The sequence below is a fragment of the Wallemia ichthyophaga genome, assembly GCF_000400465.1.
Source record: "Wallemia ichthyophaga EXF-994 unplaced genomic scaffold scaffold10, whole genome shotgun sequence".
In the NCBI taxonomy this organism is placed as follows: domain Eukaryota; kingdom Fungi; phylum Basidiomycota; class Wallemiomycetes; order Wallemiales; family Wallemiaceae; genus Wallemia; species Wallemia ichthyophaga.
The window spans coordinates 151,411-179,353 of NW_008806283.1; the positions used below are offsets into that span (position 1 = coordinate 151,411).

Below are 27,943 nucleotides of genomic sequence, written 5' to 3' on the forward strand. Positions count from 1 at the left end.
GCAGCAATTAATTAAAAATCTTTTGGTAAACAACGATGAAGAGGAGATCGACAGTTTGTGGATATGAGTTTACGTGTGAGCCATCAACAACGCCAACAACGAAATCATCATCATCATCCTCATCGTGCTTGTCTTCCACTTTAACGAAAACAACTTCAATCTCCTCTAGATCTTTATCAATTACGGATAAGAGCGTTATAAGGAATTATCATTTACTACTTGAGTTGGTTAATACTGAGACGCAATACTACAACGACCTACGAATACTGGTAAACGTTTACTTGGACAACCTACCCAAAGCCCTATCCTATCCAACTAGAAATCTAATCAAAAGAAATATTTCATCTATTCTCGCTTTACATTCACGTATAACGGCTTCTATTAACAAAGTACTCGATGATGAGCACTTGCAGCTAGATACCTTCACCATTGGTCCTGGTTCTGCTATTCACAAGCGCACAATTGACAGATGTACTGATAAAGTTGCAAACAGCTTCATCGATCAAGCACCTTACTTCGACATATACAACGAATTCTGCGCTAATCACCCACGTGCCTTATCGAAATTATCCTCCTCCTCTAACCTCCCCATTTGGCATCACTACGAGCGCAAATGCTTTGTTTTATCCCAACAATTTCACCCACAAAACAACAAATTACAATTGAAAGACTACCTCATCAAACCTATTCAACGCGTCTGTAGATATCCTCTACTTCTAGACAGCCTCTCTAAAACCTCCAACCACAAAGACTCTCACATTGATCAAGCACTCCATATTATGAAACAAGTCGCGATGAAAGCTGATCAAGCTAGACTTGAATGTGAGCAACAGGAGAAAAGCCAACTCATCGCTACTCGCTGTGAAGGCCACTCCAATCTCTCCTCCCTCGAAATTAACTCTTTTGGCACTGCAAAACTGGTTGGAGCACTAGATGTTTTTGTACACAACTCAAAACTACCTCTAATCCCTCCACTTAAAGTAAAGGTGGGGTTTTTCTTACCTCTCACTACTCTATCTCATCCAACCAACAGTACCTCGGCGCTTTTCTTTACGAACGCTTTCTTGTTCTCGTCAAAATACGCAAATCTACCATCTATGAACCCAGATACTGGTTTCCTTTGGACTTATGGCACGTCACTGATGTTCCCTCTGGTGATGGTACGTTTTTCTTCCCTTTTTCACTCCCCTTCTGATAATTTCAGGTCTCATGCACCATTCCTTTAGACTCTCCCTTCACCTACAACACTTCGAATTCAGCTGCTGCTCCGACTCTGAAAAGCACATCTGGATGAAAGCCATCATCAACTCCATCTCAACTAGTCGCAGGATGTGGTCACAAGATTACGTCAACTCCATGTCTCACTCCAACTCAATCAAGGCTCTCCCCACTAACGTCGCCTACTCTCTCGCCCACAGAAAACTAACTGCTCCTGTTTCAGCAACTGCTGAGGATGTTGAGGAACAATCCGCCCAACAATCCCAGCACTTCCGTGTCTCAGCCCAAAAAAGGAACTCTCTGCCCATCGCGACTGACGTTGATCACTCCCCACAACCCCAACCTCAATCCCAGTTACCCCAGGAGTTCCCCACACCTGCCACCTCTTTCACTTATAATCTTCTTCCCCCACCTGAGACTGCTCCTAGTATCAACACTACTAGCAGTACCCGCTTTGTCTATCATAACGGTAACCCTGCTGAACCCCTCGTTCTCCGTCGCTCTCCTAGTGCACCTCGCGCTGCTGTCGACAAGTGCATGTCTTCAATACTCTCCGAGGAAATCTCTCAGGCTCGTCACATGGCTGCTTTAAATCTACGCAGACCAGCTCGACCACGCAAGATGCACTCTGTGCACGCCGATCTCAATATGATGGCAAATCAAGATCCCAACCCATCTGCTAACAATACGAACACTATACACAATTCAAATACCGCAAATACTACAAAGAAAGCTGAAGTGAAACGCAGGAGAAGTTTTGTGTACCTCGATACCAAGGATGGAACGAACAATTCATTTGGGGATATATTCGAAGATAGTGCAACGTCATCCGCACCTGGCTCTACACACAGTCGACACAAGAAAACTCCTTCTCGGATCGCTGAAATGTACGGGCGGAAACGCAAGTCATCTGCACCAACTTTATCCAACGGTTTGAATACAGGAGGTAATAGTGAAACGATGGCTAATTTGTCAGAATTGTCTGATTGGTCGCTTAACGTGAGTGTAGATGACAAGTTGAAGCATCGTCGCAAGTTGGGACACTCATTCAGTAGCCGCTTCAGCTCATTTGGCGACTCGATCAAAAACTTTACACCAGGTAGTGCCAACAGCAGTCCACTGAGCACACCGACTGCCATATATGCAACTGAGGGCGCACCTATTCCACCACCTGTTCAAAGTGTAGCCGGGGTGAGGCGTAACAGTCGCAGTTTCAGTGGATTGAAAAACACTCTGACCCTCAAGAGCAGTGCGTCAGAGCAAAACTTGGCTAAACACAAAAACCCCAATGCTAGCAAACTGTCAGAGACAGAGGCGCTTTATATCAAGTACTTACAAGGCGACATTGGTCCACCTGAAGAATCTCCTGATGAAGATAAGCAGCAAGACAAAGACAAGGACGAGAGACCTGCAGTCAGACGCAGTTTTACCTTTTCGCATGGAAATACGGATGTCAGTGAGAATGCAGATGTGATTACGGATACTGAAGTGGATAACACTATTACCCAAAACCGCACCAAACAACGTCTCAGCGACTCGTCCCAAGAACGTGGAAGGGGACAAGGTCGAGTGAGAGTGCAGCAACCGCGGGCTGTGTCGGCATCTAGTGCGGTAGGTGCGGTGAGCAATGGTAATGCACATGCACACGGCAGCAATCACAAGCGGTCCCGCTCACGTTTCTCAATGCTCATGCTACCCAGGCAGCGTGAGAGGGAGAAGGAGAGAGAGCCGATAAGTGAGCTTGAGAAAGACCACGAAGGTGCACTGAAAGGTCTTCAACTCAACACGGACACCCCACAGCTAGATCTTCCTGGCGATGTCGGGCGCATGTCTCCCATCAATAAGTTCTTCATATTTGGACAGAGTCAGAGCGATAGTGAGGGTTCGCCTGACGCTTTCAAACCCAGCTCGAGAAAATCGAAAAACAGACGCATCTCGCCTGCTGCTAGCCTCAGTAGCGCCCATCAACACTTGCCTGTCCACCCATTACAACCTCCTCAGCCACACTTTCGCGGTAAAAGAACGGACCACTCCGCTCCAGCATTGTCGCGCACTTCGACTGAAGCGTCGCACGCAGGTGCTCCGCAGCTCCCAAAGCTCGTTATCGGCGAGGATGGTGGTGCAGAATGGCGCCAGAGAGTGAGGCAAAGGGAGCATGAGAAAAAGGCAATGGAGGAGGAGGGAGGAGTGAATGATTTTGGTCCGCAGAATGAACACATGACGCAGATGACGCAGAGCAATCAGAACAATATAACCAATCCTAATACTCCTGAGACAGGTACTGCTGGTGAGACGCCTAAATCCACTAAACAAAAATCATCGAACAGATCGGGCGTCTCAAAAAGCTCGCCTAATCTTCTCTCCAGACTGAATTCGTTTAGCTCGAACAAATCTAAAAAGAGCAAAAAGGGTAAAGATTCATCGGCTTCTACCCCCGTTTCTGCCACTTCTGAAAATGGCGACGAGCAGTCTAACAGTGGCACGCTCAATCGTAAAAAGAGTCTCAAGGCTTTCCTCACTAAGATGAACTTCACGCGCGTTTGAGTGTGTGTAAGGTGAGTTTTGATTTGCATGTGGATCAAGTAGCTGACACTTTCTAGCTTATTTTTACTGCACACATAGTGCGTAACCGTTTGATCAAACAAATCAACATCACATTTCCGAGTAAGAAAGAAAATAAGACAATAACCAAGACAAAAAAAAAGATACCGCAGATTTACGCGCTAAACTTTTCCAGATTTTCAAATATTGCCAATATCTTCTAATCACCCTTGAATCAAACCAATTATCAATCTGGACTTATATTTCGGTGTCAAATCTACAACACGACCAACTTGTATTACTAAACAACCAATGACAATGACGATATGTATCTTGACATAAATGTTTGCATTTCACTATCTATATCGCTTATTGGGCTTGCTACACTGAAATTCTTTGAAAAGCTGGCACATGTACTCGATCATGGGAGAAGATAGTCTTACACAAGCATTCCACCATTCCACCACTCGGCAAGTATGACCCTTCATAATCGTGAGCCATTTATAATCCTCCCGCTGACACACCTTATCCTTGCATGATCAAACATCAATGGCGTTCATCGGACATTGAATTCGATCCTCTCTATTGCTCCACCCTAATACTTCCGAGCTGGTATTCACAGTGTTCCATCACTGTGATATGCTATCATTCGTCATCTCAAATCAAGGTACTACCGCTAAGGTCACTACTTTCGCCTAACAAATTAACAAGCAGAAATGTACTTGCGTTGTGATAAGCATAAAATGCGGTTATTGTTCCGATTTTCAGGGTTTTTTTCCTCCTATCACATTCTCAGCCCTTCGGAATTTTTATCAAAATGATGGTGTCATTTATGTCAAGGCACACTCGGTGAATTCTAAAAAATCCCGCTAACCCGATAAAAAACCAGATCACTGCTACAATATATCATCAAGGGACAGCTTCTTCATCCTGTCGTCGTAATGTGCCTGTTCGCAGGCTTGCCCATCGCTTAAATTAAGGTGTTACTCATTCTGACTGACTTAATTAAGTGTGGGGCTCGCACTATTTAAACTGCGAAGGTGCCTGTGATGTTTTCTTTACAAACCTTCCAACTGATACACTTTAACAATGTTCAAGAAGCTACTCCTGTTCTCTGCTGCTTTGACAAGCACAATCGTCAATGCAACCACCTATGCAACCTTCTACTCAGACCCCTCATGTACCGAGAATGCCTCTGTAGACTTTAGCGTAAACAACCCGGGCTGTTTCAGCGCTGGCAGCAACGAATACGTCAAGTATCACGGCACCAACGTCCAATGCTTCTCGCTTGTCAAATCACCAGACGCAAGCTCTCCATGCCAATTCGATTGTATAACAGGATTGTCCAACTCTAATGCTCCAGTTCCAGACTGCGCTGGTCTCATTATTCCTGAGGGCAATTGCTACTACGTTGGACAACATGAGTCACTCCGTTTCATTGGAGGCAAATGCCCATCGAACGATTGCCCAGACAGATCAAGCAGATCAATTCCAACACTCGAAGACTACGAGGATGAACATTATCAGGAGGATAAATACTATGATGATTCCAACTCAGAGCAAGAGCAAGAACAAGAGCAAGTATCGGAGCAAGTCAGCGAAGATGGCGATATACTGGAACAAACTGTTGACAACGTCGCCGATGGTCTCACTGATGCTGTTGACAGCCCCACTTCACCTGCACTCGACAGACGAGACTATGGTGTACCAGGCGTCGGATACTACCGCATGTGTAAAGACAAGTATTGCACCTTGGACTGCTCAATCAACTTCAGAACTACCGACCCAGGCTGTATCAACGGTGGTGACTTCAAATCTCTGCAACTACCTGGTGGTCTTGGCAGCACAAGCACTTTGCAGCTAGTTGGTACCCCTCACCCAGGCTGCGTATGTCAAGATGCTTGTTGGAATGTGCAGGGCCCTTCATGTATGGAGTTGCCTGATGACATGAAAAACAAAGGTTCATACCGTATGATCCAGCAAGGCTCATGTGACAGCAACAACTGCTAAGCTTTTTATAAAGTAGCGTGCTTTTTGGGATAAATTCGCGCTGTCAGTGTTGTAATATCGATCTATGTGATTCAACATCCAGGTGCATATGAGTGCAAAAAAATTATGACCATAAAAGTGTAAGAGCTGTGTAGCTCTACCATAACGTCACTGTACTGAGATACGTCAGCGAGAAGAAAGAGATAAGATGGGAAGTTATGGTATTGAACAAGAAGGCCTTTGAGACAAAGCAATGATGCTAACATTATCTGTTTTCTGAAATGGTAGTTCCGCTAGCTAAAAATTCGAATTGTTTAAAATTGAAACGACTTAATACTTATCGAATTACGATGAATGACCAAAAAGGATGCATTAACCCGGAATTGAACCGGGGGCCGATCGAGCTTGATGAGTGGCAACGATCGAGGTTACCACTACCCCATTAATGCCTATGCGGATAGAGTTTTTCTTATAATATCAAATTGCGGTCGGGACGCAGAGAACAATGAGAAGACCCCAAATTTAAATTATTTAAACAATTTTTTTTTACTCTTATACAATTTAGACTTAATTCTCTTATTAATCACAGCGCCTTGCCCTTTGTGCAAAGTTTCCACCTCACAAAGATCAAGACGTTTACAGCTTGATAGAGGGTGTTATTTTACTGTAATACATCTATTATAAACAAAACAATGCTCTTCAATCGAGATTGTCGCAGCATGACGAATCCTTTCAAATTAAAAGAAAAATTGTATAAACCATATTTTTATACACCTTGACAGCAAATTCTTAAGATCTTTCATCCAAAACACTCAGTTATAAATAGAACTAATTAATACTTTTCTTTTTCTAATTCTGATTACACGCTAACATTAGGATTTTTCTTGTCGATGCTGTGATTAACACTAATATGAAAGTTTTAAAAACTTAGAATTGTGTTTGAATAAAGCTGTGCTAATTATTTACGCCGCCTGTTGGGATCTGGCTTTACTGTGCATCGCAATCTGGTATTGGGGGAGTTGATCTGATAAATGCTGACATGATAGACCAGTATAGCCATAAAATATATCTAAGAACCTCTCTAATAACGGCATCCGATATAGCTTTTACCGCTCAGCGTCCTAAAATGACTCAGTGGTTCTGACACGTCGAAGGAGTTGCCGTACAAGTCGTTGTAATTCCTGAAAGTTTGAACAGTGAAATGTATCGAGAACTAATATTCCAATGAGAGTTCCAGTATTGCCTTCCCTTCATTATTTAGTTTTCTCGAATTTTTCTGAGCTGATGCCAAACCCCCGATTTCAGAGTGTGGCTGTCCCCCACTTTTCTAAGTTTAAAACCCTTCATCAAAGTGTGAAATGAGGCAAAATAGCAAAATTCTTTCCTTGGTGCCAGTTTTGAGTCCTGTAAACGCCACACAAATTTTAACTTTTTCCGAGTTTGTAGAGCTGAATAACAGAGATTTTTATGTACTTGCGGTATCCACAGGTAAAAATATTAATTTCCATTGATTAAGAGCGTAACATCCTCCAAATATATCCTATAGCGTGCTCCAGAGCGATTTCGAGTCACCGCTTCCGATCAGCTTGCAGGACGCAACTTCGAGCACCAGGGATCTAAATATCGCATAATCGTATTATTTTAAGTCAGAGCTATCAATAAAGCCTTTTTACTTAGAAATCTCAAAAGTCGTAAATCATTTTCTGAGATGATGGGTGGCAGTCGAGAAATCGAAGTTGGTTGATATTGAATAGAGGGTTGATATTGGGATGTATTTGAAATGCTCTAGTTTATGTCATTTCAAAATTGTTCAAATTATCGGGATATGGAATCCCTAAGTTTGTAGTCTCACTGACTTGGTTATTTGCAGGGCGCCTTTGATCTAATTAATAAAAATTCATTGACTCATGTAAAAAGCTAGCTTGAATAGTAGATGATTACTCAATGTCCCTTACTCTCCCGAAACGGTTCGTAAGTTTCTGTGTTTTACACACCGGCATGAAACAGACTATCAGGCTTTAGAACATAAAAGATTAATCAAATAAATCATTAAAAATACAATCATAATGGCCTCAGAAAACACTCCAAGTCCCTCACGACAAACCACGTCAAGACATTGAAATCAACGTCGACAATTAGTTCGCGTGCACGTCATCGAGAGGCTGGCAGCGTGCTACCACCTCAGAGTTCTCGGTGAATAAGGGAAGGAGGTCACTAGTCATCGTCGAGCCAATGATAAAGTGGCAGAATTAAATCTGCGATAGACTGGATACGACCTATAGAATATGATCCTTTGGAGTACCTGACGTGCTGTGTGAGCATTGCTTCTAATCCACTTTAGTTGTTCACTAACCGTCTTAAAGTTTTAGGAAGAGAAGAATTACCTCTTTATACCAATCCCGTTAACGTAGATTAACGAAGTTTAACGAGGTGATTATATGCATGGAATGTTTAAAATACAAGGATATTTATAAATGGTACACTACTGATTACACTCCTATCAATTATTCTATGCGGCAACAACTTGGCCGCCTTCAACAATACCGACTACTTCGGCACCCTCCTCGTTTTCAGGATCACGTCCACCTGGTCCTCTAGATTGCTTGCGTTTGCTAGAAGCACTTCCGACAGATACTCTGCGGCCGCGACCGTGATGCTCCTCTTCGTCTGGATTCACGACCTCCTCCGCTCCATCAGCGTCCTCCTCCTTCTTCTGAACATCTTCACCTTGAGGCAAGGGTGTCGGAAGGCGTACTTCTGGCGGAGGACCACTGAGGTCTACGCCTATGAACTTGCCATACTCAATGAGGTCAAACGGTTTTCTATTCTTGAGTGCTTGTGTGATGAGATCACTATTGTACTTCTCTTCTCTGCTAAACTTTGCTTTAATAACTCTGCGTGTACGACCTTTGAACAACATTGCTATCATTTCAAAGTCAGTGCCAAATCTACTAAGAGCCTTAGAGCAACGTGAGCGTGAGTGCTGGGTAAAGTCACATACTCACATCGTAGAACATTTCAGTCTCAAGTCTTGTCCATCTGTCTTGACGACCTCTTCCATTGCCTCTCCACGTATTGGTATTCACAAATCTATCCGTATCGAGTTCCTCGGTAACTTCATACGCCGAAGTGTCGTTACGAGAATGCGCAGAACGGTCGACAAGCAAAGACTGCTCATCTATAACAAGCTTTCCGTTGACCAATCTCATCTGCGGACCTTGCTGGTCATTTGTCTCGTCATCTTCATCGTCATCGGAAGAAGACTCATTGTTATCATCGCCATCAACTACTTCCTCCACACCCTCTTCAGCTTTCCTCTGATCTTTAATACGCTTCTTTTCGGCCTTCTTATCTTCCTTTTTCTTTCGTGTTGTTTCATCTCTCTCCTTCCTCTGCTTCTCTTCATCTTCGACGGTTCGCCTGCGACCTGTACCATCATCACCAGCATCTTGTTTCAAATCTTCTTCATTCAATTCTCTCAATCTAACTTTCTCCTCTTTCCGCCTTTTTTTCATTTGTGCGTGTTTCTTTGTGACGTCAACAACTCTACTACTCAGTCTGCCCACGCCGGGATCGTGAATGAGATCGGACATTTTGTAAGTACTTGTGTCTATTGGCTGAGCTTCCGGATCATCACGCCAAATCTCCTCGATTGGTCTCTTTTTCATTCTCATCTTCTGTGTGCGTAACTGCCTAGCTGATAGCTTTGCATTATTTGCTTTTATCTCGGCTTCTTCAAGTTGATCGTCCTCCTCGCCATCATTCTTTCTCGTATTAGCGCGAGTTTGATTTTCTTTTTCTATTAAGTTGGTTTCTTGTTGCGATGAAGTGCCTACTTCTATTCCTTGAGCTGGAGTTCCTCTGGTTGCTTGAGATGCTCTCGTCTGTAACGGATTTTGAGCAGCTCTGGTGTTAAGGGGAGCGGCTGATGATGTAGGAGTAACAACAGCTCGCGTCTGAAGCGGCGTCTGTGATGCTCTTGTATTTAGAGGTTGCTGCGATTTTTCTTCCTGCTGTTGGTGATTGAAACGTTGATTGAAGGATAAGGTGGAAGAAGCTCTTGATGGCAAGATTGGAGTTGGACCTTGCTTTTGCTGTGATGGTTGGGGTTGCTGGGATGATTGAGGGAGTTGAGGCTGTTGGATTGGTGCTGGTGTAGGTAAACCAGTAGCCTGCTCAGACTGCTGAGACCGCTGAGATTGCTGGGATTGCTGAGGTTGTTGGATTTGCTGTGTGGGAGCAGGTGTAGCAATTCCAGTGTTAATTTCCTGGCTTTCCCCAATCTGCTCAATCGCCGGAGTTGGCTGAGATAATTCGATATTCTCATTGGAACCTTGTTGGTGAATAGACTGAGGAGCGTCTTGCGTGGCTGGTGGAGTTGGAAGTGGGTGATCAGCATCTGTCTCTGTCTCTTTCTGCTTGGGCTTTCCAGGTGGTTTCCTAGCCTTGTTGTTCAATTTTGGTGGTATTTTAAGGCCACCCTTCTCTATAAAGCCAGATTAAACAGCTAATCAAATAACAAAACACACTCACTGATTCTACCGCTCATTTAACTTGATAATTTGAAACCAAGATCGTCATCTTCACTTACTATCAACTCTAATTATGATGAAAATTGTCAAATCGGCTAGTCGGGGGAATTTACAGCTTGGGTTAAGATTCATGAGCTCATCAATCCCCCACCAACGCCCAGATGCTCCTTCTTTCCCTTGCGTGGATGCGAATGAATCAAGAGCAGCAAAGCTGGCGACACAGGCGAATAAGCTTACATTCATCAAACAAAACAATCAAAATCAGGTTAAAATTGAAGACGTTGAGGGTGAGGGCCCAGAGCCCGTATATGCAACTCCCACTCCAGCAACTTATCAGTCTTTCACTTCACACTATCCTTTACTCTTGGATTATGGCGGTGTACTCCCTAATTTCGATATCGCTTACGAAACTTGGGGTTCTCTCAATCAAGACAAATCAAACGCTATTCTCCTACACACGGGTTTGAGTGCGTCATCACACGCCAAGTCTCATCCAGGCAATGATACTCCTGGCTGGTGGGAAAGATTCATCGGTCCTGGCTCAGATTATGCCATTGATACTGAAAAATTCTTTGTTATCTGTACCAACGTCCTCGGTGGTTGTTATGGTTCCACTGGTCCTTCTTCTCCCCACCCAGAAGATAGTAAACCTTATGGTACAAGATTCCCTATAATTACTCAATTTGATATGGTCAGGGCTCAGTGGAGATTGATCGATAGCCTCGGTATTCACAAACTTTACGCTTCAGCCGGTTGTTCTATGGGTGGTATGCAGTCTATCGCTGCTGCACATCTTGAACCTGAACGTGTTCGCTCGATTATATCTATCTCCGGCACTGCTCGATCAGGTTCAACCGCTGTAGCCATGAGATTCGCTCAGAGAAGTTGTTTAATGTCTGATCCAAATTGGAATAGAGGTTTTTATTACGATGGTATGCCTCCACACACAGGCATGAAGATGGCTAGACAAATCGCCACTATCACTTACAGATCTGGACCTGAGTGGGAACAAAGATTCAGCAGAAAGAGGAGAGTCACTCCCTTGTCAGATGATGAGATGGCTACGAATGTAAACAATCCAGGAGATGCACCTAAACTGTGCCCAGATTTTCTTATCGAAACATACCTTGATCATCAAGTTAGTCGGACTTTATCTATTGTGGAGTATGTCTGACACGTCTACAGGGAGAACAATTCTGTTTGAAATACGATGCCAACTCATTGATATACGTTTCCAAAGCAATGGATTTGTTCGATATGACCAAACCAGCCCTGATGGACATCGATCAACACCGCAAGAGAAATGAGAACAAGGTTAATAAGGAACTGCTTGGATCAAAAACATCGCACTCAATGGAACCGCCCTCACTTGATAGTGTGCAGGTCAACAATCGCAAACCATACATTTCAACAGCCCCAGCAGTGCCATACGCTCAAGAGTTGACTGAGGGTTTAACAAGACTATCAAAGATACCAGTATTGATTATAGGGGTGCACAGTGATATACTATTCCCATTTGATCAGCAAAGAGAGTTGGCTGATAGCTTGAGAAAGGGAGGTGATCCTGAGCGCGTGAAATTCTTCGCACTAGATGGACCGTGGGGACACGATACTTTCTTGTGAGGTTGAAACAGTCTTAAGAATTTCAATACTAACAATAAACAAACAGGATTGATACATCCAATGTTGGTGGTGCAATTAGAGGATTCTTGATTTGAGGATATCGTATTTTGTTGTAATTCTTTTGTGATCAAAGGCCAGAGTTTGCAAATAGTGATGACAGCTCATCAATCTCACTCGACAGCTGTTTGATGGTGCTATCTTGCGGCCATTTAGCAACTAAATCATTTACATAGAGTTGTTCCATGTTGTATTCATCAATTAAGTCGCGTTTCTGAGTCAAATTAGCGCTGGATTTTAGTGGCTCACTCGCGCTTACCTCTAAATGTGTCTCCTGGTACCTACCAAACTCTTGAGACAATTTGTCGAGATGAGGACCAGCGTCTAATACGAAGAACAAGTCCATCATTTTTTGAATAAGGTTGTCATTCTGTACGAGAACATCTTGTATACGCGGAATTGTATTATCTATTTCCGTTTTTAGTTGCATTGCTGCTGACCCAAACTGAGTCTCCTCAAACGAGCCTGCATAGTCCTGCAAAGATCCAATCTGATCGATAAGGTTTTTGATGGCGGTAATTTGCACGCTAACATTCTCGTCGTTTCTGTCTATTTGTTTGACTATGTTATGTAATTTGTCCATTGGCAGTGATTGTTGTTGTTTAAAAGGGTTTATTACGGGAATGATTTGTAGCTTGTAGCCTGAAATTCAAATGAGCCATTCCTAGCTGTGCTTCCAGTGCTATCGACGTGATTAAAGTTTGGCGGTTCATAAGATTCAGCGGTACATGTGTTGGTGGATATATCGGAATATTCCATAAAATTACTTTAGGTCCTTTTTGGCGCACAACTTGTTTTGGTCTGTGCGCTTGGTGCCACTCACAAATATCCCCTTAAAGAGAAGCTCAGCCGAGCAGCACAACCGCCGCTTAAATGCACTAGTCTGCTAATGTCCTTTGTAGGTATCTCTGATAGACCCTAACCGCTCCCATAAACTTGTATTAACCCTAACCCAAAATGGAAATTCAATGAAATCACTCTTGATTCGTATCGGCCAACTCGTTCTAGCGGCGATCCAGATCAAGGGCAGTGTATTTTCAAGTATGACAGACCTTAAGCTTATCCTACAAGTCTATTTTATCGGCGGTATTACTTTCATTCCGCTATTGTTGGTGCTATCCATTTCGGCGTTCATCATACTTGCCCCGAGAGCGAGTAAAGACCAAGCCAAGGAAAAGCCTAAAGTTTTAAAGCAGCCACTACAAGATTCTAAAGTCACCAAGTCTGGCTGGTTGCATTTAAAGCGTGACTTTGAACTAGATCCGACACTATCTGTAGACGAATCCTATGCCTCAATGATTATTGCGGGGTACAAATCTCTAGTAGAGAACAAAGATGTACAGCACCGCCCTAAACCAAAAGCAAGATACATCTTCTGGGCAGTTCTCAAATCTCGCACTTTATACATATATACCGATGACAGTTGTGATGAGATTGTCGTCGCACTAAATTTGGATTCCATCGATGTCAGCATTTATCCACCTGGATTGCTTGATGCGGAGTTGTTCACTAAGCGCACTGCCATCAAGCTACAAATAGATTCTAGTCACGGCGTTTCGAATGACTATATGGACAAGGAGAATAATAAGGATAAGGACAAGGATAGCAGTAATAGTGAGATTGATGATACTTTGGACGTCACAAACAAATCCAAGCCTTACTTCATCCATGCCTTGAATCTCGTTGATTTCGAAGGTAAGTTTAGTATCAATGTCTATGAAGTCATCGTCTAACAAAATGTTTCAGACTGGTACCATGAGTTTATACAGGCTTCAGATCCAGCGAGCAATCCATACTCGGAACCGTACCCCTCATTTATCATCGACGATATGAAAAGATTGGTTAGTAATATCGATAACGATCCAGATCCAATTCCCACCCGTTGGTTGAACGCCTTATTGGGCAGATATTTCTTTGGTATTTATCGTACGCAATGGATAGAGGATTGGATTATCGGTCGTATCATGAAAAAGCTGAAGGTGGTCAAAAGACCAAAGTTTTTGTCAAATATTACGGTCACCGAAGCTAATTTGGGTGATATGCCACCGAAATTCTCCAAACCGGTACTGAAGGAGTTGACTAAAGAGGGCGATGCTTCAGTTGAAGTACATGTGTCATTCAAAGGCTGTGTTAAGATTACACTGACCGCTACAGCTTCAATCAACTTAGGTAATAGGCTAAAGTCATACTCTGTCGATCTGGTTCTAGCTGTGGTATTAAGAAGTTTGGAAGGAAACATGATTATAAAGATGAAGAAGCCTCCATCGAATAGAATTTGGTATGGCTTTACGACTATGCCAGAAATGGAATTAGATGTCGAACCTGTCGTTGAAGATAGAAAGGTCAAATGGAATATGGTGCTATCTACAATAAAGGACAAATTAAGAGAGATGGTCAGTAAGATGAATAGTACTACTTTCAATCAGCTGACACAACATTTAGATACAAGAAGGTTTGGTGATGCCAGCAATGGATGATATCGCATTTTTCGATACAAGCAATGAGATACACAGGGGTGGTATCTTCTCTGAAGCGACTAGAAGAGAAGGCACGAAATTTCCGCAAAATCGACCAGAATCAATCAAGCAACGTGATCAAGAAATACTGGAACACAGTGATAAGAAAGAATCAATTGCACCTACATCACTTGATGGAACAGATTTGCCTTCAGGACTGCCCGGTATAGACTTGACGACGTATGAAAAAGATGAGAGCGACGCTAATAATAGAGATGGGAACGTACTTGATTCGCAAACATCTTTAGCACCAGCACCAGCATCAGCGTTGGCGTCGTCATCGGCTTCTGTTGGGAGCACATCATCCAAGACCAAGTCATGGTTCAGTGAGAAGTTTAATAAAGATAGCTGGCTAGAGCATTTGAAGAGCCACAATACAAATCATCAAAACTCTTCGCTAGCTGACGGATCTGCTTCATTGGTCGGTAAGCATTTGAAGAAGAAAGAGAGTGGTGATGTCAGTGTTACCCACAGTGAAGCAGCTGTGTCTCCAATGAAAAGCGAAGAGGATGAGGAGACTGGCGAAAAGCTTTCGGTGAAAAGCGACAATAACGCAGCTATACCAATATCATCTTCATCTTCAAGTTCAATTTCAGTGTCATCAAAGGGGAGTACGTATACAAACACACCATCATCTGCAATAGAAGCGCTGAAATCATCACCTAAACTGAATCACGCTAAAGATGCATTGAAGAAAATAAGTAAGAAAAAAAAGAGTCATGGTAGTGAAGGGTCGTTGAAGAAGAAGGCGAAGGATCAGAAGGCAAAGGGAAAAGATAATGAGGTACCTTTAATGAAACCAGCGGAGAAATTGAATGAAAGAATGCATATATCACGCAGTCAACCAACAGTTGAGTTGAATCTGTCTAATGAAACGAATGATAATGAAATTAATGAGAGTAGAAGAAGATCATCAGTAACGACACCACCGAAAGCTTCACCAATGATGTCAATACCTGGTATACCAAGTGAACGGAAAGGACAGAGTAGCTCATCGCGTTCGATAGATTCACCATCGGGATCGCTTGATAAAGTAGTTTCAGAGTCGAATGATCGTAGACAAGGGACTCACAGAATGACATCAAGCATTAGTAGTAATAATTCAACGTATGAGAATGCAACTGCTAGTATGTCTAGTTCACCTAACAGCAACAGGAGCAGTAGATCAGAGCAGTTGTTGAGTAGAATAAAATCAAAAGATAAAGCTAGCAGGAGTAATGATGATGTTAACAAAGAGGATTATTAGTTGTACAAGTAATGAAACAAAGATTAAGTATGTTTCTTGGATTTCTTCGACTTCGGTGGTTGAGATGTATTTAATGAAGTTGAGGAATTTGATGAAGGAGGTTTTTCTTGATGAGAATCTGAAGAGCGTTTCTTGCTCTTTTTGTCTGATCTGAATTTTCTGTCATTAGAAGTCTTCTTTTCGGAATGATCGTTATCGAATCTTAAATGCTGAGATTGTTGGGGTTGCTCAGTGGACTTCTGTTGAAGCTGTAAAGCAGCTTTAATGAATCTATCAGCAGCAGGCTTATCAACATTCAACTTGTGTTGAGGTTCCTGTGCGTGCTTAATCTTTGAGAATTGCAATTTAATTCTATTAAGTTCATTTGCGATAGAATGATCTGTTGTATCCACGCCTTTCAGATTTAGTAAAATATAAACAAGATCCTGTATAAAATATGCCAAATTAGCCTGTAATTCTGATTGTTTGATAGTATCTAATTCTCCCAGGTATTCATCTAAGCTCTTGTCGCCTGTAATTGATTTCAAAATTTTATTAAATTCATTTAATTTTAAGGTGAACTCATTATACAGGTCCATATTGGATCAACGACGACGTTATCTATGGTGTGTCAATGAGTTATCATTGAATATTTTAAATTCTAATAATTTAGTCCGAAAATCTTAATTATATTCAAAATCAACAATTAGAGAGATTACACGCAAGATATACAGGTACTGGTAATCCTGATATATCCAAACAGTGAGCACATCTAACTTGTTATTATGAATAATCCTAACCAATAAAATTCAGCGAATGGGTCACAAACCAACAAAGAGATACATTTGCTAGCATCGTCGGTCATCCACCTCTATCCTCGTATATGTCCATAGCAGATGGTGAATCAATATCACGTACAAAGTTTAAAATGATACAGGTGAGTAAAATTCCATATAAACTCTTAGTAAATATAACTCAATGTACATGTATTAGTCTATGATATCCCCAGCTGGTCCACCACCTCATAAGGATGATTAGATTTTCTATCAAGATGATATTCAACTATAAATTAACAACCCACCTGTATTTTAATAAATTTCCTCTACATTTACCAATTTCGTTAAATTTTACTTGAGTTACTATACGCGTCTCACTGCGCGCGTTACTGTCTTCAACTTATATCATCATCTCTGTTGAAATAAAAAATGGCAACGACCTCGAGAAGGCAGAGCCCAAGACTGTCAACTGGCTTGTCGAATAACTTATCCAAGCAATCCTCTTACACCTTCTTAATGCCCTCGTTAGAAGACGATGAAGTAGATGTTCCACCTCCATCAGCTCCTTTACCATCACGCAGAAATACAAGGCAGAATAGCAGCTCTGATCTTGACAGTAGAAAGAAGCCTAGGATTGATGTACGTCTCTTGATATCTCTCCAGTCTTCGTCTAACTTGATATCGCTAGCAGCCTTCACAATCCCAACCTCTACCTTCAGATCAAAAAGCTCACAAATCTCCGCGATCGTCTAAAGATGACTTTAATTCCAAACAACTCAAGTCGAATCATCATGATAACCGCAAACTCCAACCTCATCAAAAAGATAGGCTAAAAGAAAAGGAAAGAGATAAGGAGAAGAAGGATGTTCAGGAAAGAAAAGATGCAAAAGATAAAGATAAAGCTAAGAGGCTTCAACTTCAACAGGATAAACCTACTCAGCGTAAAGATAATCAACTCAGTATTAAAGATCAAGGTCCTACAAAGATACCTAGGCCTTTTAAAATTCCTGAAACTGCTACAAATAACGTATCATCCACTCCAATGAAAGCTCCTCAGCCTCAAATATCAAAACATGTCGATATCTCTGCACCTATGCCAGTCGCCGAAACTCCTCAAATAAAAGCAAATAAAGATTTGAGAAAAAGTAGGCGGTCTTCTGTAGGCAATAGAGGAAAGCGATCATCATCTTGGTCTAGATCAGGTATCATCGTACCACCACACCCTGATCTCAACTCCACAGAGTTCTGTAGGCATATAGACGAAGATTTACCCGATCCAAGGAGGTTCAAGATTCTTTTTGAATGGTGCAGGTTTAGAGCATGTAATCCAGATGTCGTTAAACCTAGAAGATCAAAAAGAGTTGAAGAGAGTGAACTCAAAGAGCAAAAGCTTTTACTAGATGCAATAAACAATAAAAAGGTTGTCAGCTTAGCACAAAATGTTGTCGATGATTGGGTAAAGTCGTTGTCTATCAATGCTCCACCTTGGATGCCACCAAAGAGCAACAAACAGAGGCAGAAAGCTAAAAATCCCGAAAATGAGAAGTACAAGGAGCTAATAAGGAAGTCTCAAGAAACTCTAGCAAAGTTAAAACTAGAGGATGAAACTTGGTCGAGGTTGCGATCAGATGCTAGGAAAGCTGAACAAGAATCTGTAGATGTATACAACAATCACTCGTCTTTGACAGAGATGAATCAAGACAATGACTTGGAGCTAGATCAATTACCTGAAGCTGTTCAATCTGATATTCGAGGTATACTCGACAAGTCAACGTCCGACAAAGAAACCATTGATCAGAACAACACGATTAGCAACCTCAATTATACAATATCAGAATTAGATCAAGTTTACCATCAGTCCTCATCATATCTAGAAACCTCGGAGATATATACAAACAACGTGATGACACATTACCTAGGATTACTGAGATCTCGTCTTTCTCTAAACAAGAATGATGATCAAAATGACAACAAATCAGATCAAGAAAAGACGTTACCATCAACTTTAAATTTGGCAGCAAGCAACAATAATAACAAATACCAAGAAATTGATGCCTTGCCATTGCTCCGAGCAATTTCTAGGCCAATCCAAGAACAACCCAAGACAAACAGCAATATCAATGAAGATGAAGATGACCGTGCTGGTGAAATCAGTCTATTTTGGAGTAGAAAGGTTTAATAATTCCGTTCATTAATATTTTTACACTTGTACAATTTATAATATACAGTAGAAACATTATTATGCGTGTCTTAAGTTTGATAATTACGTATTCATGCCATCTAAGGCTAATCTTGCTGGTTCACTAACGGAGAATTTATCCTGAGACAAAGTCAAGAGCGATTTATCGAATTCCAATAAACGCATACGTGTACGTATCTCACTACGAGCTTGGTAGGGCTGACCTTCAATTGAATTCGAAAGGTTACGAAGTGTCCATACAGCAGCAGCTCTAACTCTCTCATCCCAGTGCGTAAGTAATCGCTTCAAGTTGCTGCATATAAGCGGTCGCCATAGCAACGTTTTCTTCTGTTCATATGAGCCAGTTGCGACATTATTTACAACATACGCAGCTTGCAATAAAATCTCTACTTGATTTGTTTGAAACTTATGTTCAATAATCTCCAGAAACTTATCCTCTCCACCAAATCCACTACAAACCAGATTGATATCTACTTCTCTTGTAACTAAATTTCTCAAAACAAATAAAACTTGCTCAACAACTTCGCTATTGCTGTCATTCAACAGCTTCTTGAAGTGATTATATCCAATTTGATCACAAATAAACCTCTTCAACTCTGTCGATGCAGCAAAAACCATATTCTTAATAGCCCAAAGAGTATTCAATCTAACCTTGTGCGATTTCGAGTACGTAAGTTTCACTAGAATCTTTACTCCACCATTTTGTATTAACTTTTGCTTTAATGGTGAGAATCCGCACACTAAGTTAGCTAAAGCCATCAAGGCTATCACTTTATTACGTTCATTTTCCTCATCATTAGAGATTATGCTCAATAATGTCAATTCAACACCTGAATCAACCAATGATGTACGCAACACTCCTACACTTCTACTCAGTGCTCTGATGCACTGTGCAGCTGAGCCTCGAATACCTTTGGCTTTATGTTGTAAAGATACCGCGATTGCTTTTAATAAATGTGCATCAACGATCAATGTTCTCAATTCATCTAAATGAAGTGCAAGCGCTGCAACTATCATCAGAATCCCTTCTTGTAATTTCAGGTTGTCTTCTGATAGCTTACTACCTTCCACGTTGTACTCGTCTTTTTCATACAGCAGACAAGTCTGAAATATATCATTCAGCTTGTTGAGTATACCTGATTTGCACGCATGGTCTTCTAAGTCCGTCGCATCTGACAATATAGTCGCTAAGATGGATGATGCCGGTATCTGTATCTCAATGTTTTCATCAAGTAGTCGAATCAGCTGCTCGATTAACTCCAATGCTTTCGGCCTATCAATGGTTGATATAAGTTGGATCGTCGGGGGTCCATCGGGTCTAAGAAGGTCTGATTGCTGACTTTTGATAATGTGTACTAGTCTGTTGTTATAATATAAGTCGAATTCAAGATCATTTCAAAACAACTCACGTTTTACATGCTTCAAGTCTTAATTGGGGACTCTTGCATTCAAAAAATATTGTCAGTGATGGTATTGCTCTCACTATGGCATATAAATGTTAGAATCATCTAATAGCATGAATCGGCACGGACTTTGTACCTGTCTAAATGCTAAAACCGCAGGTGAATAGTCTTTGCACAAGGAACCAAGCAGTTTGAGCGCTGCAATTTGAAGCTATGAAATGGTTAGTTGAATATAATTAAATAAAGGGATCTCACTTTTTGTACATCGCAATAGATGTATTTAGCCAAATGGTCAAGCAGACCCTCTACGGAAAGAAGCGATGCTTTGTGTCGAGTATCATTCACTGTGGTCAACAAAGTGATCAAGTTGATGACGAGTTTTCTATTAGACGATGTGAGATGTTTGAGGAGATTAGGTAGGTGCGGAGACTGAATGAATTTGTAAGTCTTTGGCAGGATAGAGCTACATTACCTACAAAAAAAATGTTATTGAGTTGCGCTGCAGCCCTAGAGCATATATCGTCATCGATTTGCATACTATCTTTGTCGATACCGGCTCTATTGTTATTCGAAAAGGTGGTGATTGTTTTGTAGAAGATAGATGCATTCCGTAGACATCTGAACAAGTACTCAAGGACGCGTTGACAGTTACAGACGGTTGCAGTCTCAACTAAGCGTTTAACGACGCCATCAAGTACATTGATTAATAGGTATTGATGATTTGGTTCCATGTTTATATTGGTGTACAAACTGCCAATAATTAACGAAGATTGTATCAGCCTGTCAGTATCAACTTGATTATGTAAATTCGACGGCGAAATCTGATCAATCAATGATTCCACTTGGCCTTTACTCTCAGAAAGCTGCTTCTTTTGTACTACATCTCCTATAACACTATTCTTAAGCAACTTCAACTGATGTGTATCCATGACTGATGATGGTGCTGATGATGGTCAAGGTCGAGAAGGCAAAGTGATTAAAGCATTCATATATCTCAGCACATCAATAGCAACTTACAACTTAGCTGGCAAGATTTATAGGCACCACCGACAAACACCATCTTCCAGCTCCGTACATGAGATAAGACACAAATCAAGAGAGCGAGACATCAAAACCTTTCATTCGATCTATTATATTATTTGATAGCACGAAGCTTTTGTTGATACATACTGGTCTGCGACTCACACCATATATGAGCTACATCAGCCATGTACAACAAACTCTAGGATGCGGTTGTCCGAACGGAATATATATTATCAACTTAAAGCATTCATCAGTAAGTCATAAACGCTTTTATCACCTCGTTAAACTTCGTTAATCTACGTTAACGGGATTGGTATAAAGAGGCAATTCTTCTCTTCCTAAAACTTTAAGACGGTTAGTGAACAACTAAAGTGGATTAGAAGCAATGCTCACACAGCACGTCAGGTACTCCAAAGGATCATATTCTATAGGTCGTATCCAGTCTATCGCAGATTTAATTCTGCCACTTTATCATTGGCTCGACGATGACTAGTGACCTCCTTCCCTTATTCACCGAGAACTCTGAGGTGGTAGCACGCTGCTAGCCTCTCGATGACGTGCACGCGAACTAATTGTCGACGTTGATTTCAATGTCTTGACGTGGTTTGTCGTGAGGGACTTGGAGTGTTTTCTGAGGCCATTATGATTGTATTTTTAATGATTTATTTGATTAATCTTTTATGTTCTAAACAAGCCTGATAAGTCTGTTTTAGGACGTTGCTTTCATGAATAGTGAACTTGGCAAATGTATATAATTCCAGCTCTGCACTTAACCATGGTGTGATGCCAATCAACACATCGACGTTATAATCCATGTGGCCAAGAAACGAACGTACTCTAAATATTTTATTTATTTAGTTCTGTCTGACGTAGGCATTCCTCGATCGATTAAAAGTCAATCATTGCAACAGACTCCGAAACACCGCAGCCCCGAAACTGAACAAGTGATGCGTCACCTGCAATCTAACAAACTAGCACATATGCCTATAAAATTGTATTTGACTATTCATACGCCGCTGCACCTAACGCACGCTTCTTATAAGATCACTCTCATCGTCGATGACAACGCTTTTATACAGAAATCTGCTGAGAGAATTCAGCAGAAGTGTAAGATGGACCTTCGTTTAGATATTGTGCTAAGAGGAGCTACAGACACCGCCCGGTGAGCGTAATGGTCAGATATTCGCCCATCTGCGTACACTCTTCGCATCAGCGAGCCACTCAAAGGAAGATATGGAAAGCATGGTGGATTTCCTGAGGGCATCTAGACAACACAAAGAGTTATTGAAGCGCTACAATCCACTTTCAGACCAGACGCCACAAGAGAGGGTCGAAGCAACTGCCAGAAGGGTTGGTTTGGCAGTTCCACAGACACCCGATTTTTAACTTTAATTACGATTGCATTTATCAATACAAATACAAGTTAATTATTAAATTTGGCTTGTGTGTTTGAAGTGAGAAGTAGCAGAAATTTATTCGGAGTTCCATAGACATGTCAATGCTCATCCCAAAGCATCCTTGATATCTTGCTCCTTGTTAATACAGTTGAAAAAGAAAATCCCAAATATAAGTAGACAAAAAATACCATCATTTCACTTGGTCATACCATTGATATCAATCGCAAGAGCTGACGGGTAAGACACCCTCTCGATTTGTTGGTCAATTTGATCACCAAAATCTGATTCCACGTCTATATTCATTGCTTGTTGTTCTGGCGTACCTGTATGGAATCTAGATGGTTTGAAAATTTGTGTCAGTTTAGAGAACGCAGACGATTTAGTTGTTGAGTTGAATTTTGGGCTGGCATCGTTTGGTGACGCAGGTGGTGTCGATAAGGGTGTTAATAGACTTTCAGGTTGCTTAGATGTAAATGAGCCATCGGTTTCGTTAGAGTTGCAAGACGAGTCTGATGATTCAACGGGCACAGCCACTTTCTTAAGGTTTGGCTTCCTCTCCACCCGTCTGAGGTGTTGAAAATTGACTTCCTTTGGTGGTGTTGTTGGCGGCGTCAGTGGCAGCTTGTCGTTCTTGTTTGCCCTCTGCCTTACTCTTGGCCTCTTTGGCGAACCTAATTCTTTAGCGTTTGGTGGAGGTGGGGGTGGTACCACCATTTGTTGTTGTTGAAGATCAACTTGCTGTTGTTGGATTCTATTAGCAACAGCAGATGCAGCGGCAGATGATGTAGCAGCGGCAGCTTGTCTTGCGGCTTTGTGTGCATGCTTCAATTGAGAAGGTGTCAAGGTAAACTTTTCAACTTGCATTACCCTTTGTTTCAACTCATCAAGACTGCATCTTTGAATTGGATCAATAGTGAATATCCTTTTCAAGATGTAATTTGTGAGATCTGATATTGGTAGGATCGTTTTTAGAAAGTCTGGTTCTCGAAGGTACGCAGAGAATGTCTCATCTGTCAGACTTGCTTCTTTCCAGGGGTTTCTACCGCAGGTTAAATTGACCAAAATAACACCAAGAGACCATATATCGTTGCGCTTTGTGCAGTAAGGAACTTTTCTGTGAGTCAGAGCCCCATGACAATCTGTACGGAGTTAGTAATTAAATTCCGGAAAAAGTCAATGAACTGACCTGGACTCATATAGAAGCTGGAACCGCAGCCAAAATCACCTGAACGTCTCTCTGAAGTAGCCAAACCAAAGTCAGCTAGCAAAATGTTGTTGCCACCCGCAGTACACAGAATGTTTTCGGGTTTGAGGTCACGATGGTAAATGCCGAGGCGATGGCAATGTTGAACGGCGTCAACTATTTGTAGAAATACCGACTTGATTAGCTCGTCGTTGTCGATATATTTGAATTGTTCTGTTATCATTGAAAAAAGGTCGCCTGCTTGAGCATATTCCAAAACAACGAAGATTGTGGCTGGACTATCAATAATCGCATGAACGGTTGCGATATTTTGATGTGATGAAGCTAAACCATGCAAAGCAATTTCCCTTCTTTGAAAAGCTTTCTGACGATCATCCAAGCCATACTTAGGCAAACACTTAACGGCGTACAGTTCACCGAGCGGTCTATAGTAGTCGTCTAGTCTTTCAGCTAATAGTACTGTACCGTATGCGCCAGTACCAATAGTGCTAATGAATTTGAGCTTAATACGTCCATCGTCCAGGGTTGACTGTAACAGCGATTGTGCCTGCTGGACGTGCTGTGGGAAGTTGGACATGATTTGTATGTAAAAGCTTCTTTCTTGAACGTTGCAGTCGAGAAGTTAAATTCAATTTTAGTTTAAGATCGAGGTGTGTGAACGAGTACAGAGACGGCGTGTCTAGTCCTTGTGATGATATCATACGCAGAATTCATAAATTTATTTACCGTTTAAGGAAAGGAAGCAATTATGTTGTAAATTTCGGCGAATTGATCAATATGCGCTTGTTAATCGCTAGTTTGAGTGTATTACCAAAGCGTAGGAAAATCTTCAATCATGGATTCAACTCAGACATTAATTTAGTAACTAAAACATCAATTTGGAAAACTCGGGTGTATTTCTCGTGAATAAACTTTATGCTATTATTAAAATTACAAATTCGTGAAGCTGTGGTATATGATACTGAGTGGTAGTTGAAGAATTGTACATCTGGAAGTTTAATGAAGGATAACGCGGCATGATGGCAACATGTTAAACATTAACTATGATGTCATCTTAAGCTTTTGCACCTCTCATGATAAACGTTGAATACACTATCTTCATCTTTATAATAGCTTGGTAGAACATCTTTGACCATGTCTTTGTCAACCATTAAAGTTAAGTGACTGGATTTGTTCGCAGTATTCGCTGCTGGTTTGGGTTTTATTGGTAGCTCATTCAAATAAGCCAAGGAGCTGCGTGAGTTTTTAGACTCTGGGTCAAGTGACCAGGTGGAAGATAATGGCGATTGCGGGTGGTCATCGACACTGTATGAGTTAACTTGATGTGAGCGGAAGGGATGAGAACTTACAATTCTAATTTATTGCTAAACTTAACACCTTTTATGCTCTCCTTGTTAATCAATTGGTTAAAGTCTTTATCTATCCAGGAACTGGGCTGATTAAAGAAGGAGCTAGCACTGGACCTAGTTGAGGGAGTCGTTGTAGGCGATTTACTTAATTTTATCGAGTCAATCGATTGTAACAAAGCGTATAATCAAGACTCACAGGTTTATATGACTCGTGTTGTGATTCGACTGAAAGAGCTTGTCTTGAGGGGAATTCTTGTATTGAATATTACTCTCATCGTTCTTGTAATCCGCAGCTTTCCTTCTAATCTGCCAGCAAAGAACGATGACGAATACAACGACAGCGAGTACACCCGTGGCGATTACCGAGCCAAAGACGATAGTTTTCGTATTTTCAGATTTATAAGTCATATTAGAGACAGAGAAGGGGATGAGGATGTAGAAAATCCCAGTGACATAGCATTCCAATTCCCGTGTTTGTGTGGCTGCGTATCAAACAAGGCATGGTATTAAGGCATTCAATTGGAGTGAAATGAGAAATATTCTTAAGTTATCAGGCTACAAGGGGAAAAAGCATTTTGAAGAAGCATGTTGGTCGATTGAGTGACTCGAAGAACGTCAGATACATTCAACTAGCCAAATTAAATCGATCATTTATCTCAGTTGAGTGGTATTCATTTGAGTAGTCTTTAACTTCAAATATTCTGGGCCACTTCAACTTGATTGAGAAATTGAAAGAAGAAGTTTTGTCGAAGAGGCCCATATAAAAGAAAGTTAAAATATTACAATGATGATTTCAAGAAACTTACATAAATTTAATAGGCTAGGCATTAGGAATTATACTCATTTTGTTACTACCCCGATTTTCTACGTCAACGCTGATCCCCATATTGGTCACTTATATTCAATTGTTGTCGCGGATACTATCGCGCGTTACTTGAAATTGAAACACCCCTCCGATAATGTCGCTTATTCTACTGGCACAGACGAGCACGGTTTGAAAGTTCAACAAGCTGCTACCGCCCATTCAACTACACCTCTTAAATTATGTGACAACATCTCCCCCAAATTTAAAAGTCTAGCAGATTTAGCTCTGTCTTCTCATACAGATTTCATAAGAACCACCAGTCATCATCATATCAACACTGTCCATTCCCTATGGTTGGACTTATTCAACAAAGGCTACATCTACAAAGGTAGCCATCAAGGCTGGTATGCTGTATCCGATGAAGCTTTTTACTCTGATTCATCTGTCACCGATCACTTTGATCACTCTACCGGTGAATCGTATAAAATTTCCACTGAAACTGGAAAAAGGGTCGAATGGATGTCTGAAACTAATTACAAGTTTAAACTTAAACATTTCAGACAAAAGTTGATTGACTGGTTGTTATCAAATCCTAAAGCTATACACCCACCCCAGCAATACAACGCTATCCTTTCTTCCCTTCAGTCAAATCAGAGCGCCAACTCAGATTTGTCCATATCCCGTCCTTCCAATCGCTTAAACTGGGGTATTCCCGTCCCTAACGATCCTTCACATACCATTTACGTTTGGATTGATGCTTTGACTAATTATTATTCTGTTGCTCAACTTCATGGTCTAAGCACTTGGCCTGCTGATATACACGTAGTTGGCAAAGACATTATTAGGTATATATAAAATCTTCTCATTTGCCTTTAATGCTCATAAGCATTACAGGTTTCACGCTATATACTGGCCTGCTCTACTTTTGGCTTCAAATAAGCCATTGCCAAAAATTATTCTTAGTCACGCACATTGGACCATGAACGGTTCCAAAATGTCTAAATCCACTGGTAATGTCGTCGATCCTTTCGTCGCAATTCACAAGTATTCTGCAGACGTACTGAGGTTTTACTTACTTAGAGTTGGTGGTAACTTCGCAAATGACGCTGATTTTAAGCAACACGAATTAGATCTGAAATACAGCTCTACTTTAAAGGGCCTACTTGGTAATTTGTTGTCAAGAATTAGTGGAAAAAAAATTATGGATAAACTTTCAAATGCTAATCCCATCGATATTCATCCTAATGATAATGAAGAGATCTTACATAACAAGTTGGTTTCTTTGCATACTCGGTTCATAACTTCTATGGATACCTTTGAGATGGGAAAAGCTTTGGAAACCATCGAAGATACCCTTCACGAGGTTTGTCTGTTCATCTTCTTTTCTTTTATATTTACTCGACCGATCAGGTTAACAGATATTTCACAAAAGTTGAGCCGTGGTCTGATCATACCTCAATTGAGGAGTGCGCGCGATGTGTCATGTACGCTCGGGAAACACTGCGTATTATTGGTATTCTCCTTCAACCAATCATGCCAAATAAAAGCAAAGAATTGCTTGACAAACTAGGTGTCGATTTATATGCAAGAAATTTGCAAGACGCTGCACTGAATATTTCACTCACTCAGACCTTAACACTCAATACCCAAACAGCTGTACTTTTTCCACCTCTTATTGAAAAGACTACAAGTAATTTAAATTAATCATTTATGATCTTTTTCGCGACAAGCAAGCTTCAATTAACGTCACTTAGACGACATTAGCAAAGAAACTTACATGAATGTTTCTTCCAATTCTTAAAGGTTATTAATACTACTCAATCACTCTTTCTACACAAGGCTCAACTGCAAAATTTCCTTGGATGCCACCGATAATTCAATGCATCGCTATTTCTTTTTGCTGTCTGATATGACTGCGGGTAGAATGCTTTGGACGTTGTACCTTTCACAAATTTTGGTATGAAAGGAAATATAAAAGAGCATTGATCAGGTATTTCAAGTATGCTCTATCGTCAAGAACGGTCTCAGTCACGTGCACAAATCGCCAGTATGCTGAGATGGTTTTGGTTGTGATTAGAGCGAGTA

The 27,943-nt window shown here is 41.2% G+C and overlaps 13 protein-coding genes and 1 non-coding gene across 14 annotated transcripts; 7 read left to right on the plus strand and 7 right to left on the minus strand.

Annotated features, from left to right (window-relative positions):
• Positions 1–35: 35 nt before the first annotated feature.
• Positions 36–3,762, plus strand: J056_000505 (Phosphatidylinositol 3,4,5-trisphosphate-dependent Rac exchanger 1 protein; the record flags this gene model as incomplete). Its single annotated transcript, XM_009270133.1, has 3 exons — positions 36–986; positions 1,034–1,160; positions 1,205–3,762. 3 exons carry the CDS (start codon positions 36–38, stop codon positions 3,760–3,762), a joined length of 3,636 nt encoding a protein of 1,211 aa, XP_009268408.1.
• Positions 3,763–4,848: 1,086 nt separating this feature from the next.
• On the plus strand, positions 4,849–5,769 carry J056_000506 (uncharacterized protein; the record flags this gene model as incomplete). Its single annotated transcript, XM_009270134.1, has 1 exon — positions 4,849–5,769. One exon carries the CDS (start codon positions 4,849–4,851, stop codon positions 5,767–5,769), a length of 921 nt encoding a protein of 306 aa, XP_009268409.1.
• A 347-nt stretch (positions 5,770–6,116) lies between these two features.
• On the minus strand, positions 6,117–6,197 carry J056_004880. The gene has a single exon. It is a non-coding gene; the product is annotated as a tRNA-Gly (tRNA).
• Positions 6,198–8,257: 2,060 nt separating this feature from the next.
• J056_000507 (Transcription factor TFIIIB component B') lies at positions 8,258–10,297 on the minus strand (the record flags this gene model as incomplete). Its single annotated transcript, XM_009270135.1, has 3 exons — positions 8,258–8,707; positions 8,754–10,234; positions 10,282–10,297. The coding sequence occupies 3 exons, from the start codon at positions 10,295–10,297 to the stop codon at positions 8,258–8,260; spliced, it is 1,947 nt and encodes a 648-aa protein (XP_009268410.1).
• Positions 10,298–10,410: 113 nt separating this feature from the next.
• J056_000508 (putative serine-O-acetyltransferase cys2) lies at positions 10,411–11,998 on the plus strand (the record flags this gene model as incomplete). Its single annotated transcript, XM_009270136.1, has 3 exons — positions 10,411–11,418; positions 11,466–11,899; positions 11,950–11,998. The coding sequence occupies 3 exons, from the start codon at positions 10,411–10,413 to the stop codon at positions 11,996–11,998; spliced, it is 1,491 nt and encodes a 496-aa protein (XP_009268411.1).
• Positions 11,999–12,030: 32 nt separating this feature from the next.
• Positions 12,031–12,543, minus strand: J056_000509 (uncharacterized protein; the record flags this gene model as incomplete). The annotated part of the gene is made up of 2 exons (XM_009270137.1): positions 12,031–12,174; positions 12,220–12,543. The coding sequence occupies 2 exons, from the start codon at positions 12,541–12,543 to the stop codon at positions 12,031–12,033; spliced, it is 468 nt and encodes a 155-aa protein (XP_009268412.1).
• Positions 12,544–12,928: 385 nt separating this feature from the next.
• On the plus strand, positions 12,929–15,722 carry J056_000510 (uncharacterized protein; the record flags this gene model as incomplete). Its single annotated transcript, XM_009270138.1, has 3 exons — positions 12,929–13,655; positions 13,707–14,353; positions 14,403–15,722. The coding sequence occupies 3 exons, from the start codon at positions 12,929–12,931 to the stop codon at positions 15,720–15,722; spliced, it is 2,694 nt and encodes an 897-aa protein (XP_009268413.1).
• Positions 15,723–15,745: 23 nt separating this feature from the next.
• Positions 15,746–16,592, minus strand: J056_000511 (uncharacterized protein; the record flags this gene model as incomplete). Its single annotated transcript, XM_009270139.1, has 2 exons — positions 15,746–16,116; positions 16,571–16,592. 2 exons carry the CDS (start codon positions 16,590–16,592, stop codon positions 15,746–15,748), a joined length of 393 nt encoding a protein of 130 aa, XP_009268414.1.
• A 314-nt stretch (positions 16,593–16,906) lies between these two features.
• J056_000512 (Kinetochore protein mis13) lies at positions 16,907–18,656 on the plus strand (the record flags this gene model as incomplete). The annotated part of the gene is made up of 2 exons (XM_009270140.1): positions 16,907–17,116; positions 17,166–18,656. The coding sequence occupies 2 exons, from the start codon at positions 16,907–16,909 to the stop codon at positions 18,654–18,656; spliced, it is 1,701 nt and encodes a 566-aa protein (XP_009268415.1).
• Positions 18,657–18,740: 84 nt separating this feature from the next.
• On the minus strand, positions 18,741–21,009 carry J056_000513 (uncharacterized protein; the record flags this gene model as incomplete). Its single annotated transcript, XM_009270141.1, has 5 exons — positions 18,741–20,037; positions 20,087–20,159; positions 20,210–20,291; positions 20,336–20,509; positions 20,557–21,009. The coding sequence occupies 5 exons, from the start codon at positions 21,007–21,009 to the stop codon at positions 18,741–18,743; spliced, it is 2,079 nt and encodes a 692-aa protein (XP_009268416.1).
• Positions 21,010–22,162: 1,153 nt separating this feature from the next.
• Positions 22,163–22,489, plus strand: J056_000514 (uncharacterized protein; the record flags this gene model as incomplete). Its single annotated transcript, XM_009270142.1, has 2 exons — positions 22,163–22,210; positions 22,256–22,489. 2 exons carry the CDS (start codon positions 22,163–22,165, stop codon positions 22,487–22,489), a joined length of 282 nt encoding a protein of 93 aa, XP_009268417.1.
• Positions 22,490–22,695: 206 nt separating this feature from the next.
• Positions 22,696–24,281, minus strand: J056_000515 (Negative regulator of sexual conjugation and meiosi; the record flags this gene model as incomplete). Its single annotated transcript, XM_009270143.1, has 2 exons — positions 22,696–23,639; positions 23,687–24,281. The coding sequence occupies 2 exons, from the start codon at positions 24,279–24,281 to the stop codon at positions 22,696–22,698; spliced, it is 1,539 nt and encodes a 512-aa protein (XP_009268418.1).
• A 472-nt stretch (positions 24,282–24,753) lies between these two features.
• J056_000516 (uncharacterized protein) lies at positions 24,754–25,461 on the minus strand (the record flags this gene model as incomplete). The annotated part of the gene is made up of 3 exons (XM_009270144.1): positions 24,754–25,009; positions 25,054–25,197; positions 25,250–25,461. 3 exons carry the CDS (start codon positions 25,459–25,461, stop codon positions 24,754–24,756), a joined length of 612 nt encoding a protein of 203 aa, XP_009268419.1.
• Positions 25,462–25,840: 379 nt separating this feature from the next.
• Positions 25,841–27,562, plus strand: J056_000517 (uncharacterized protein; the record flags this gene model as incomplete). Its single annotated transcript, XM_009270145.1, has 3 exons — positions 25,841–26,703; positions 26,753–27,221; positions 27,269–27,562. 3 exons carry the CDS (start codon positions 25,841–25,843, stop codon positions 27,560–27,562), a joined length of 1,626 nt encoding a protein of 541 aa, XP_009268420.1.
• Between the last annotated feature and the right edge of the window lie 381 nt (positions 27,563–27,943).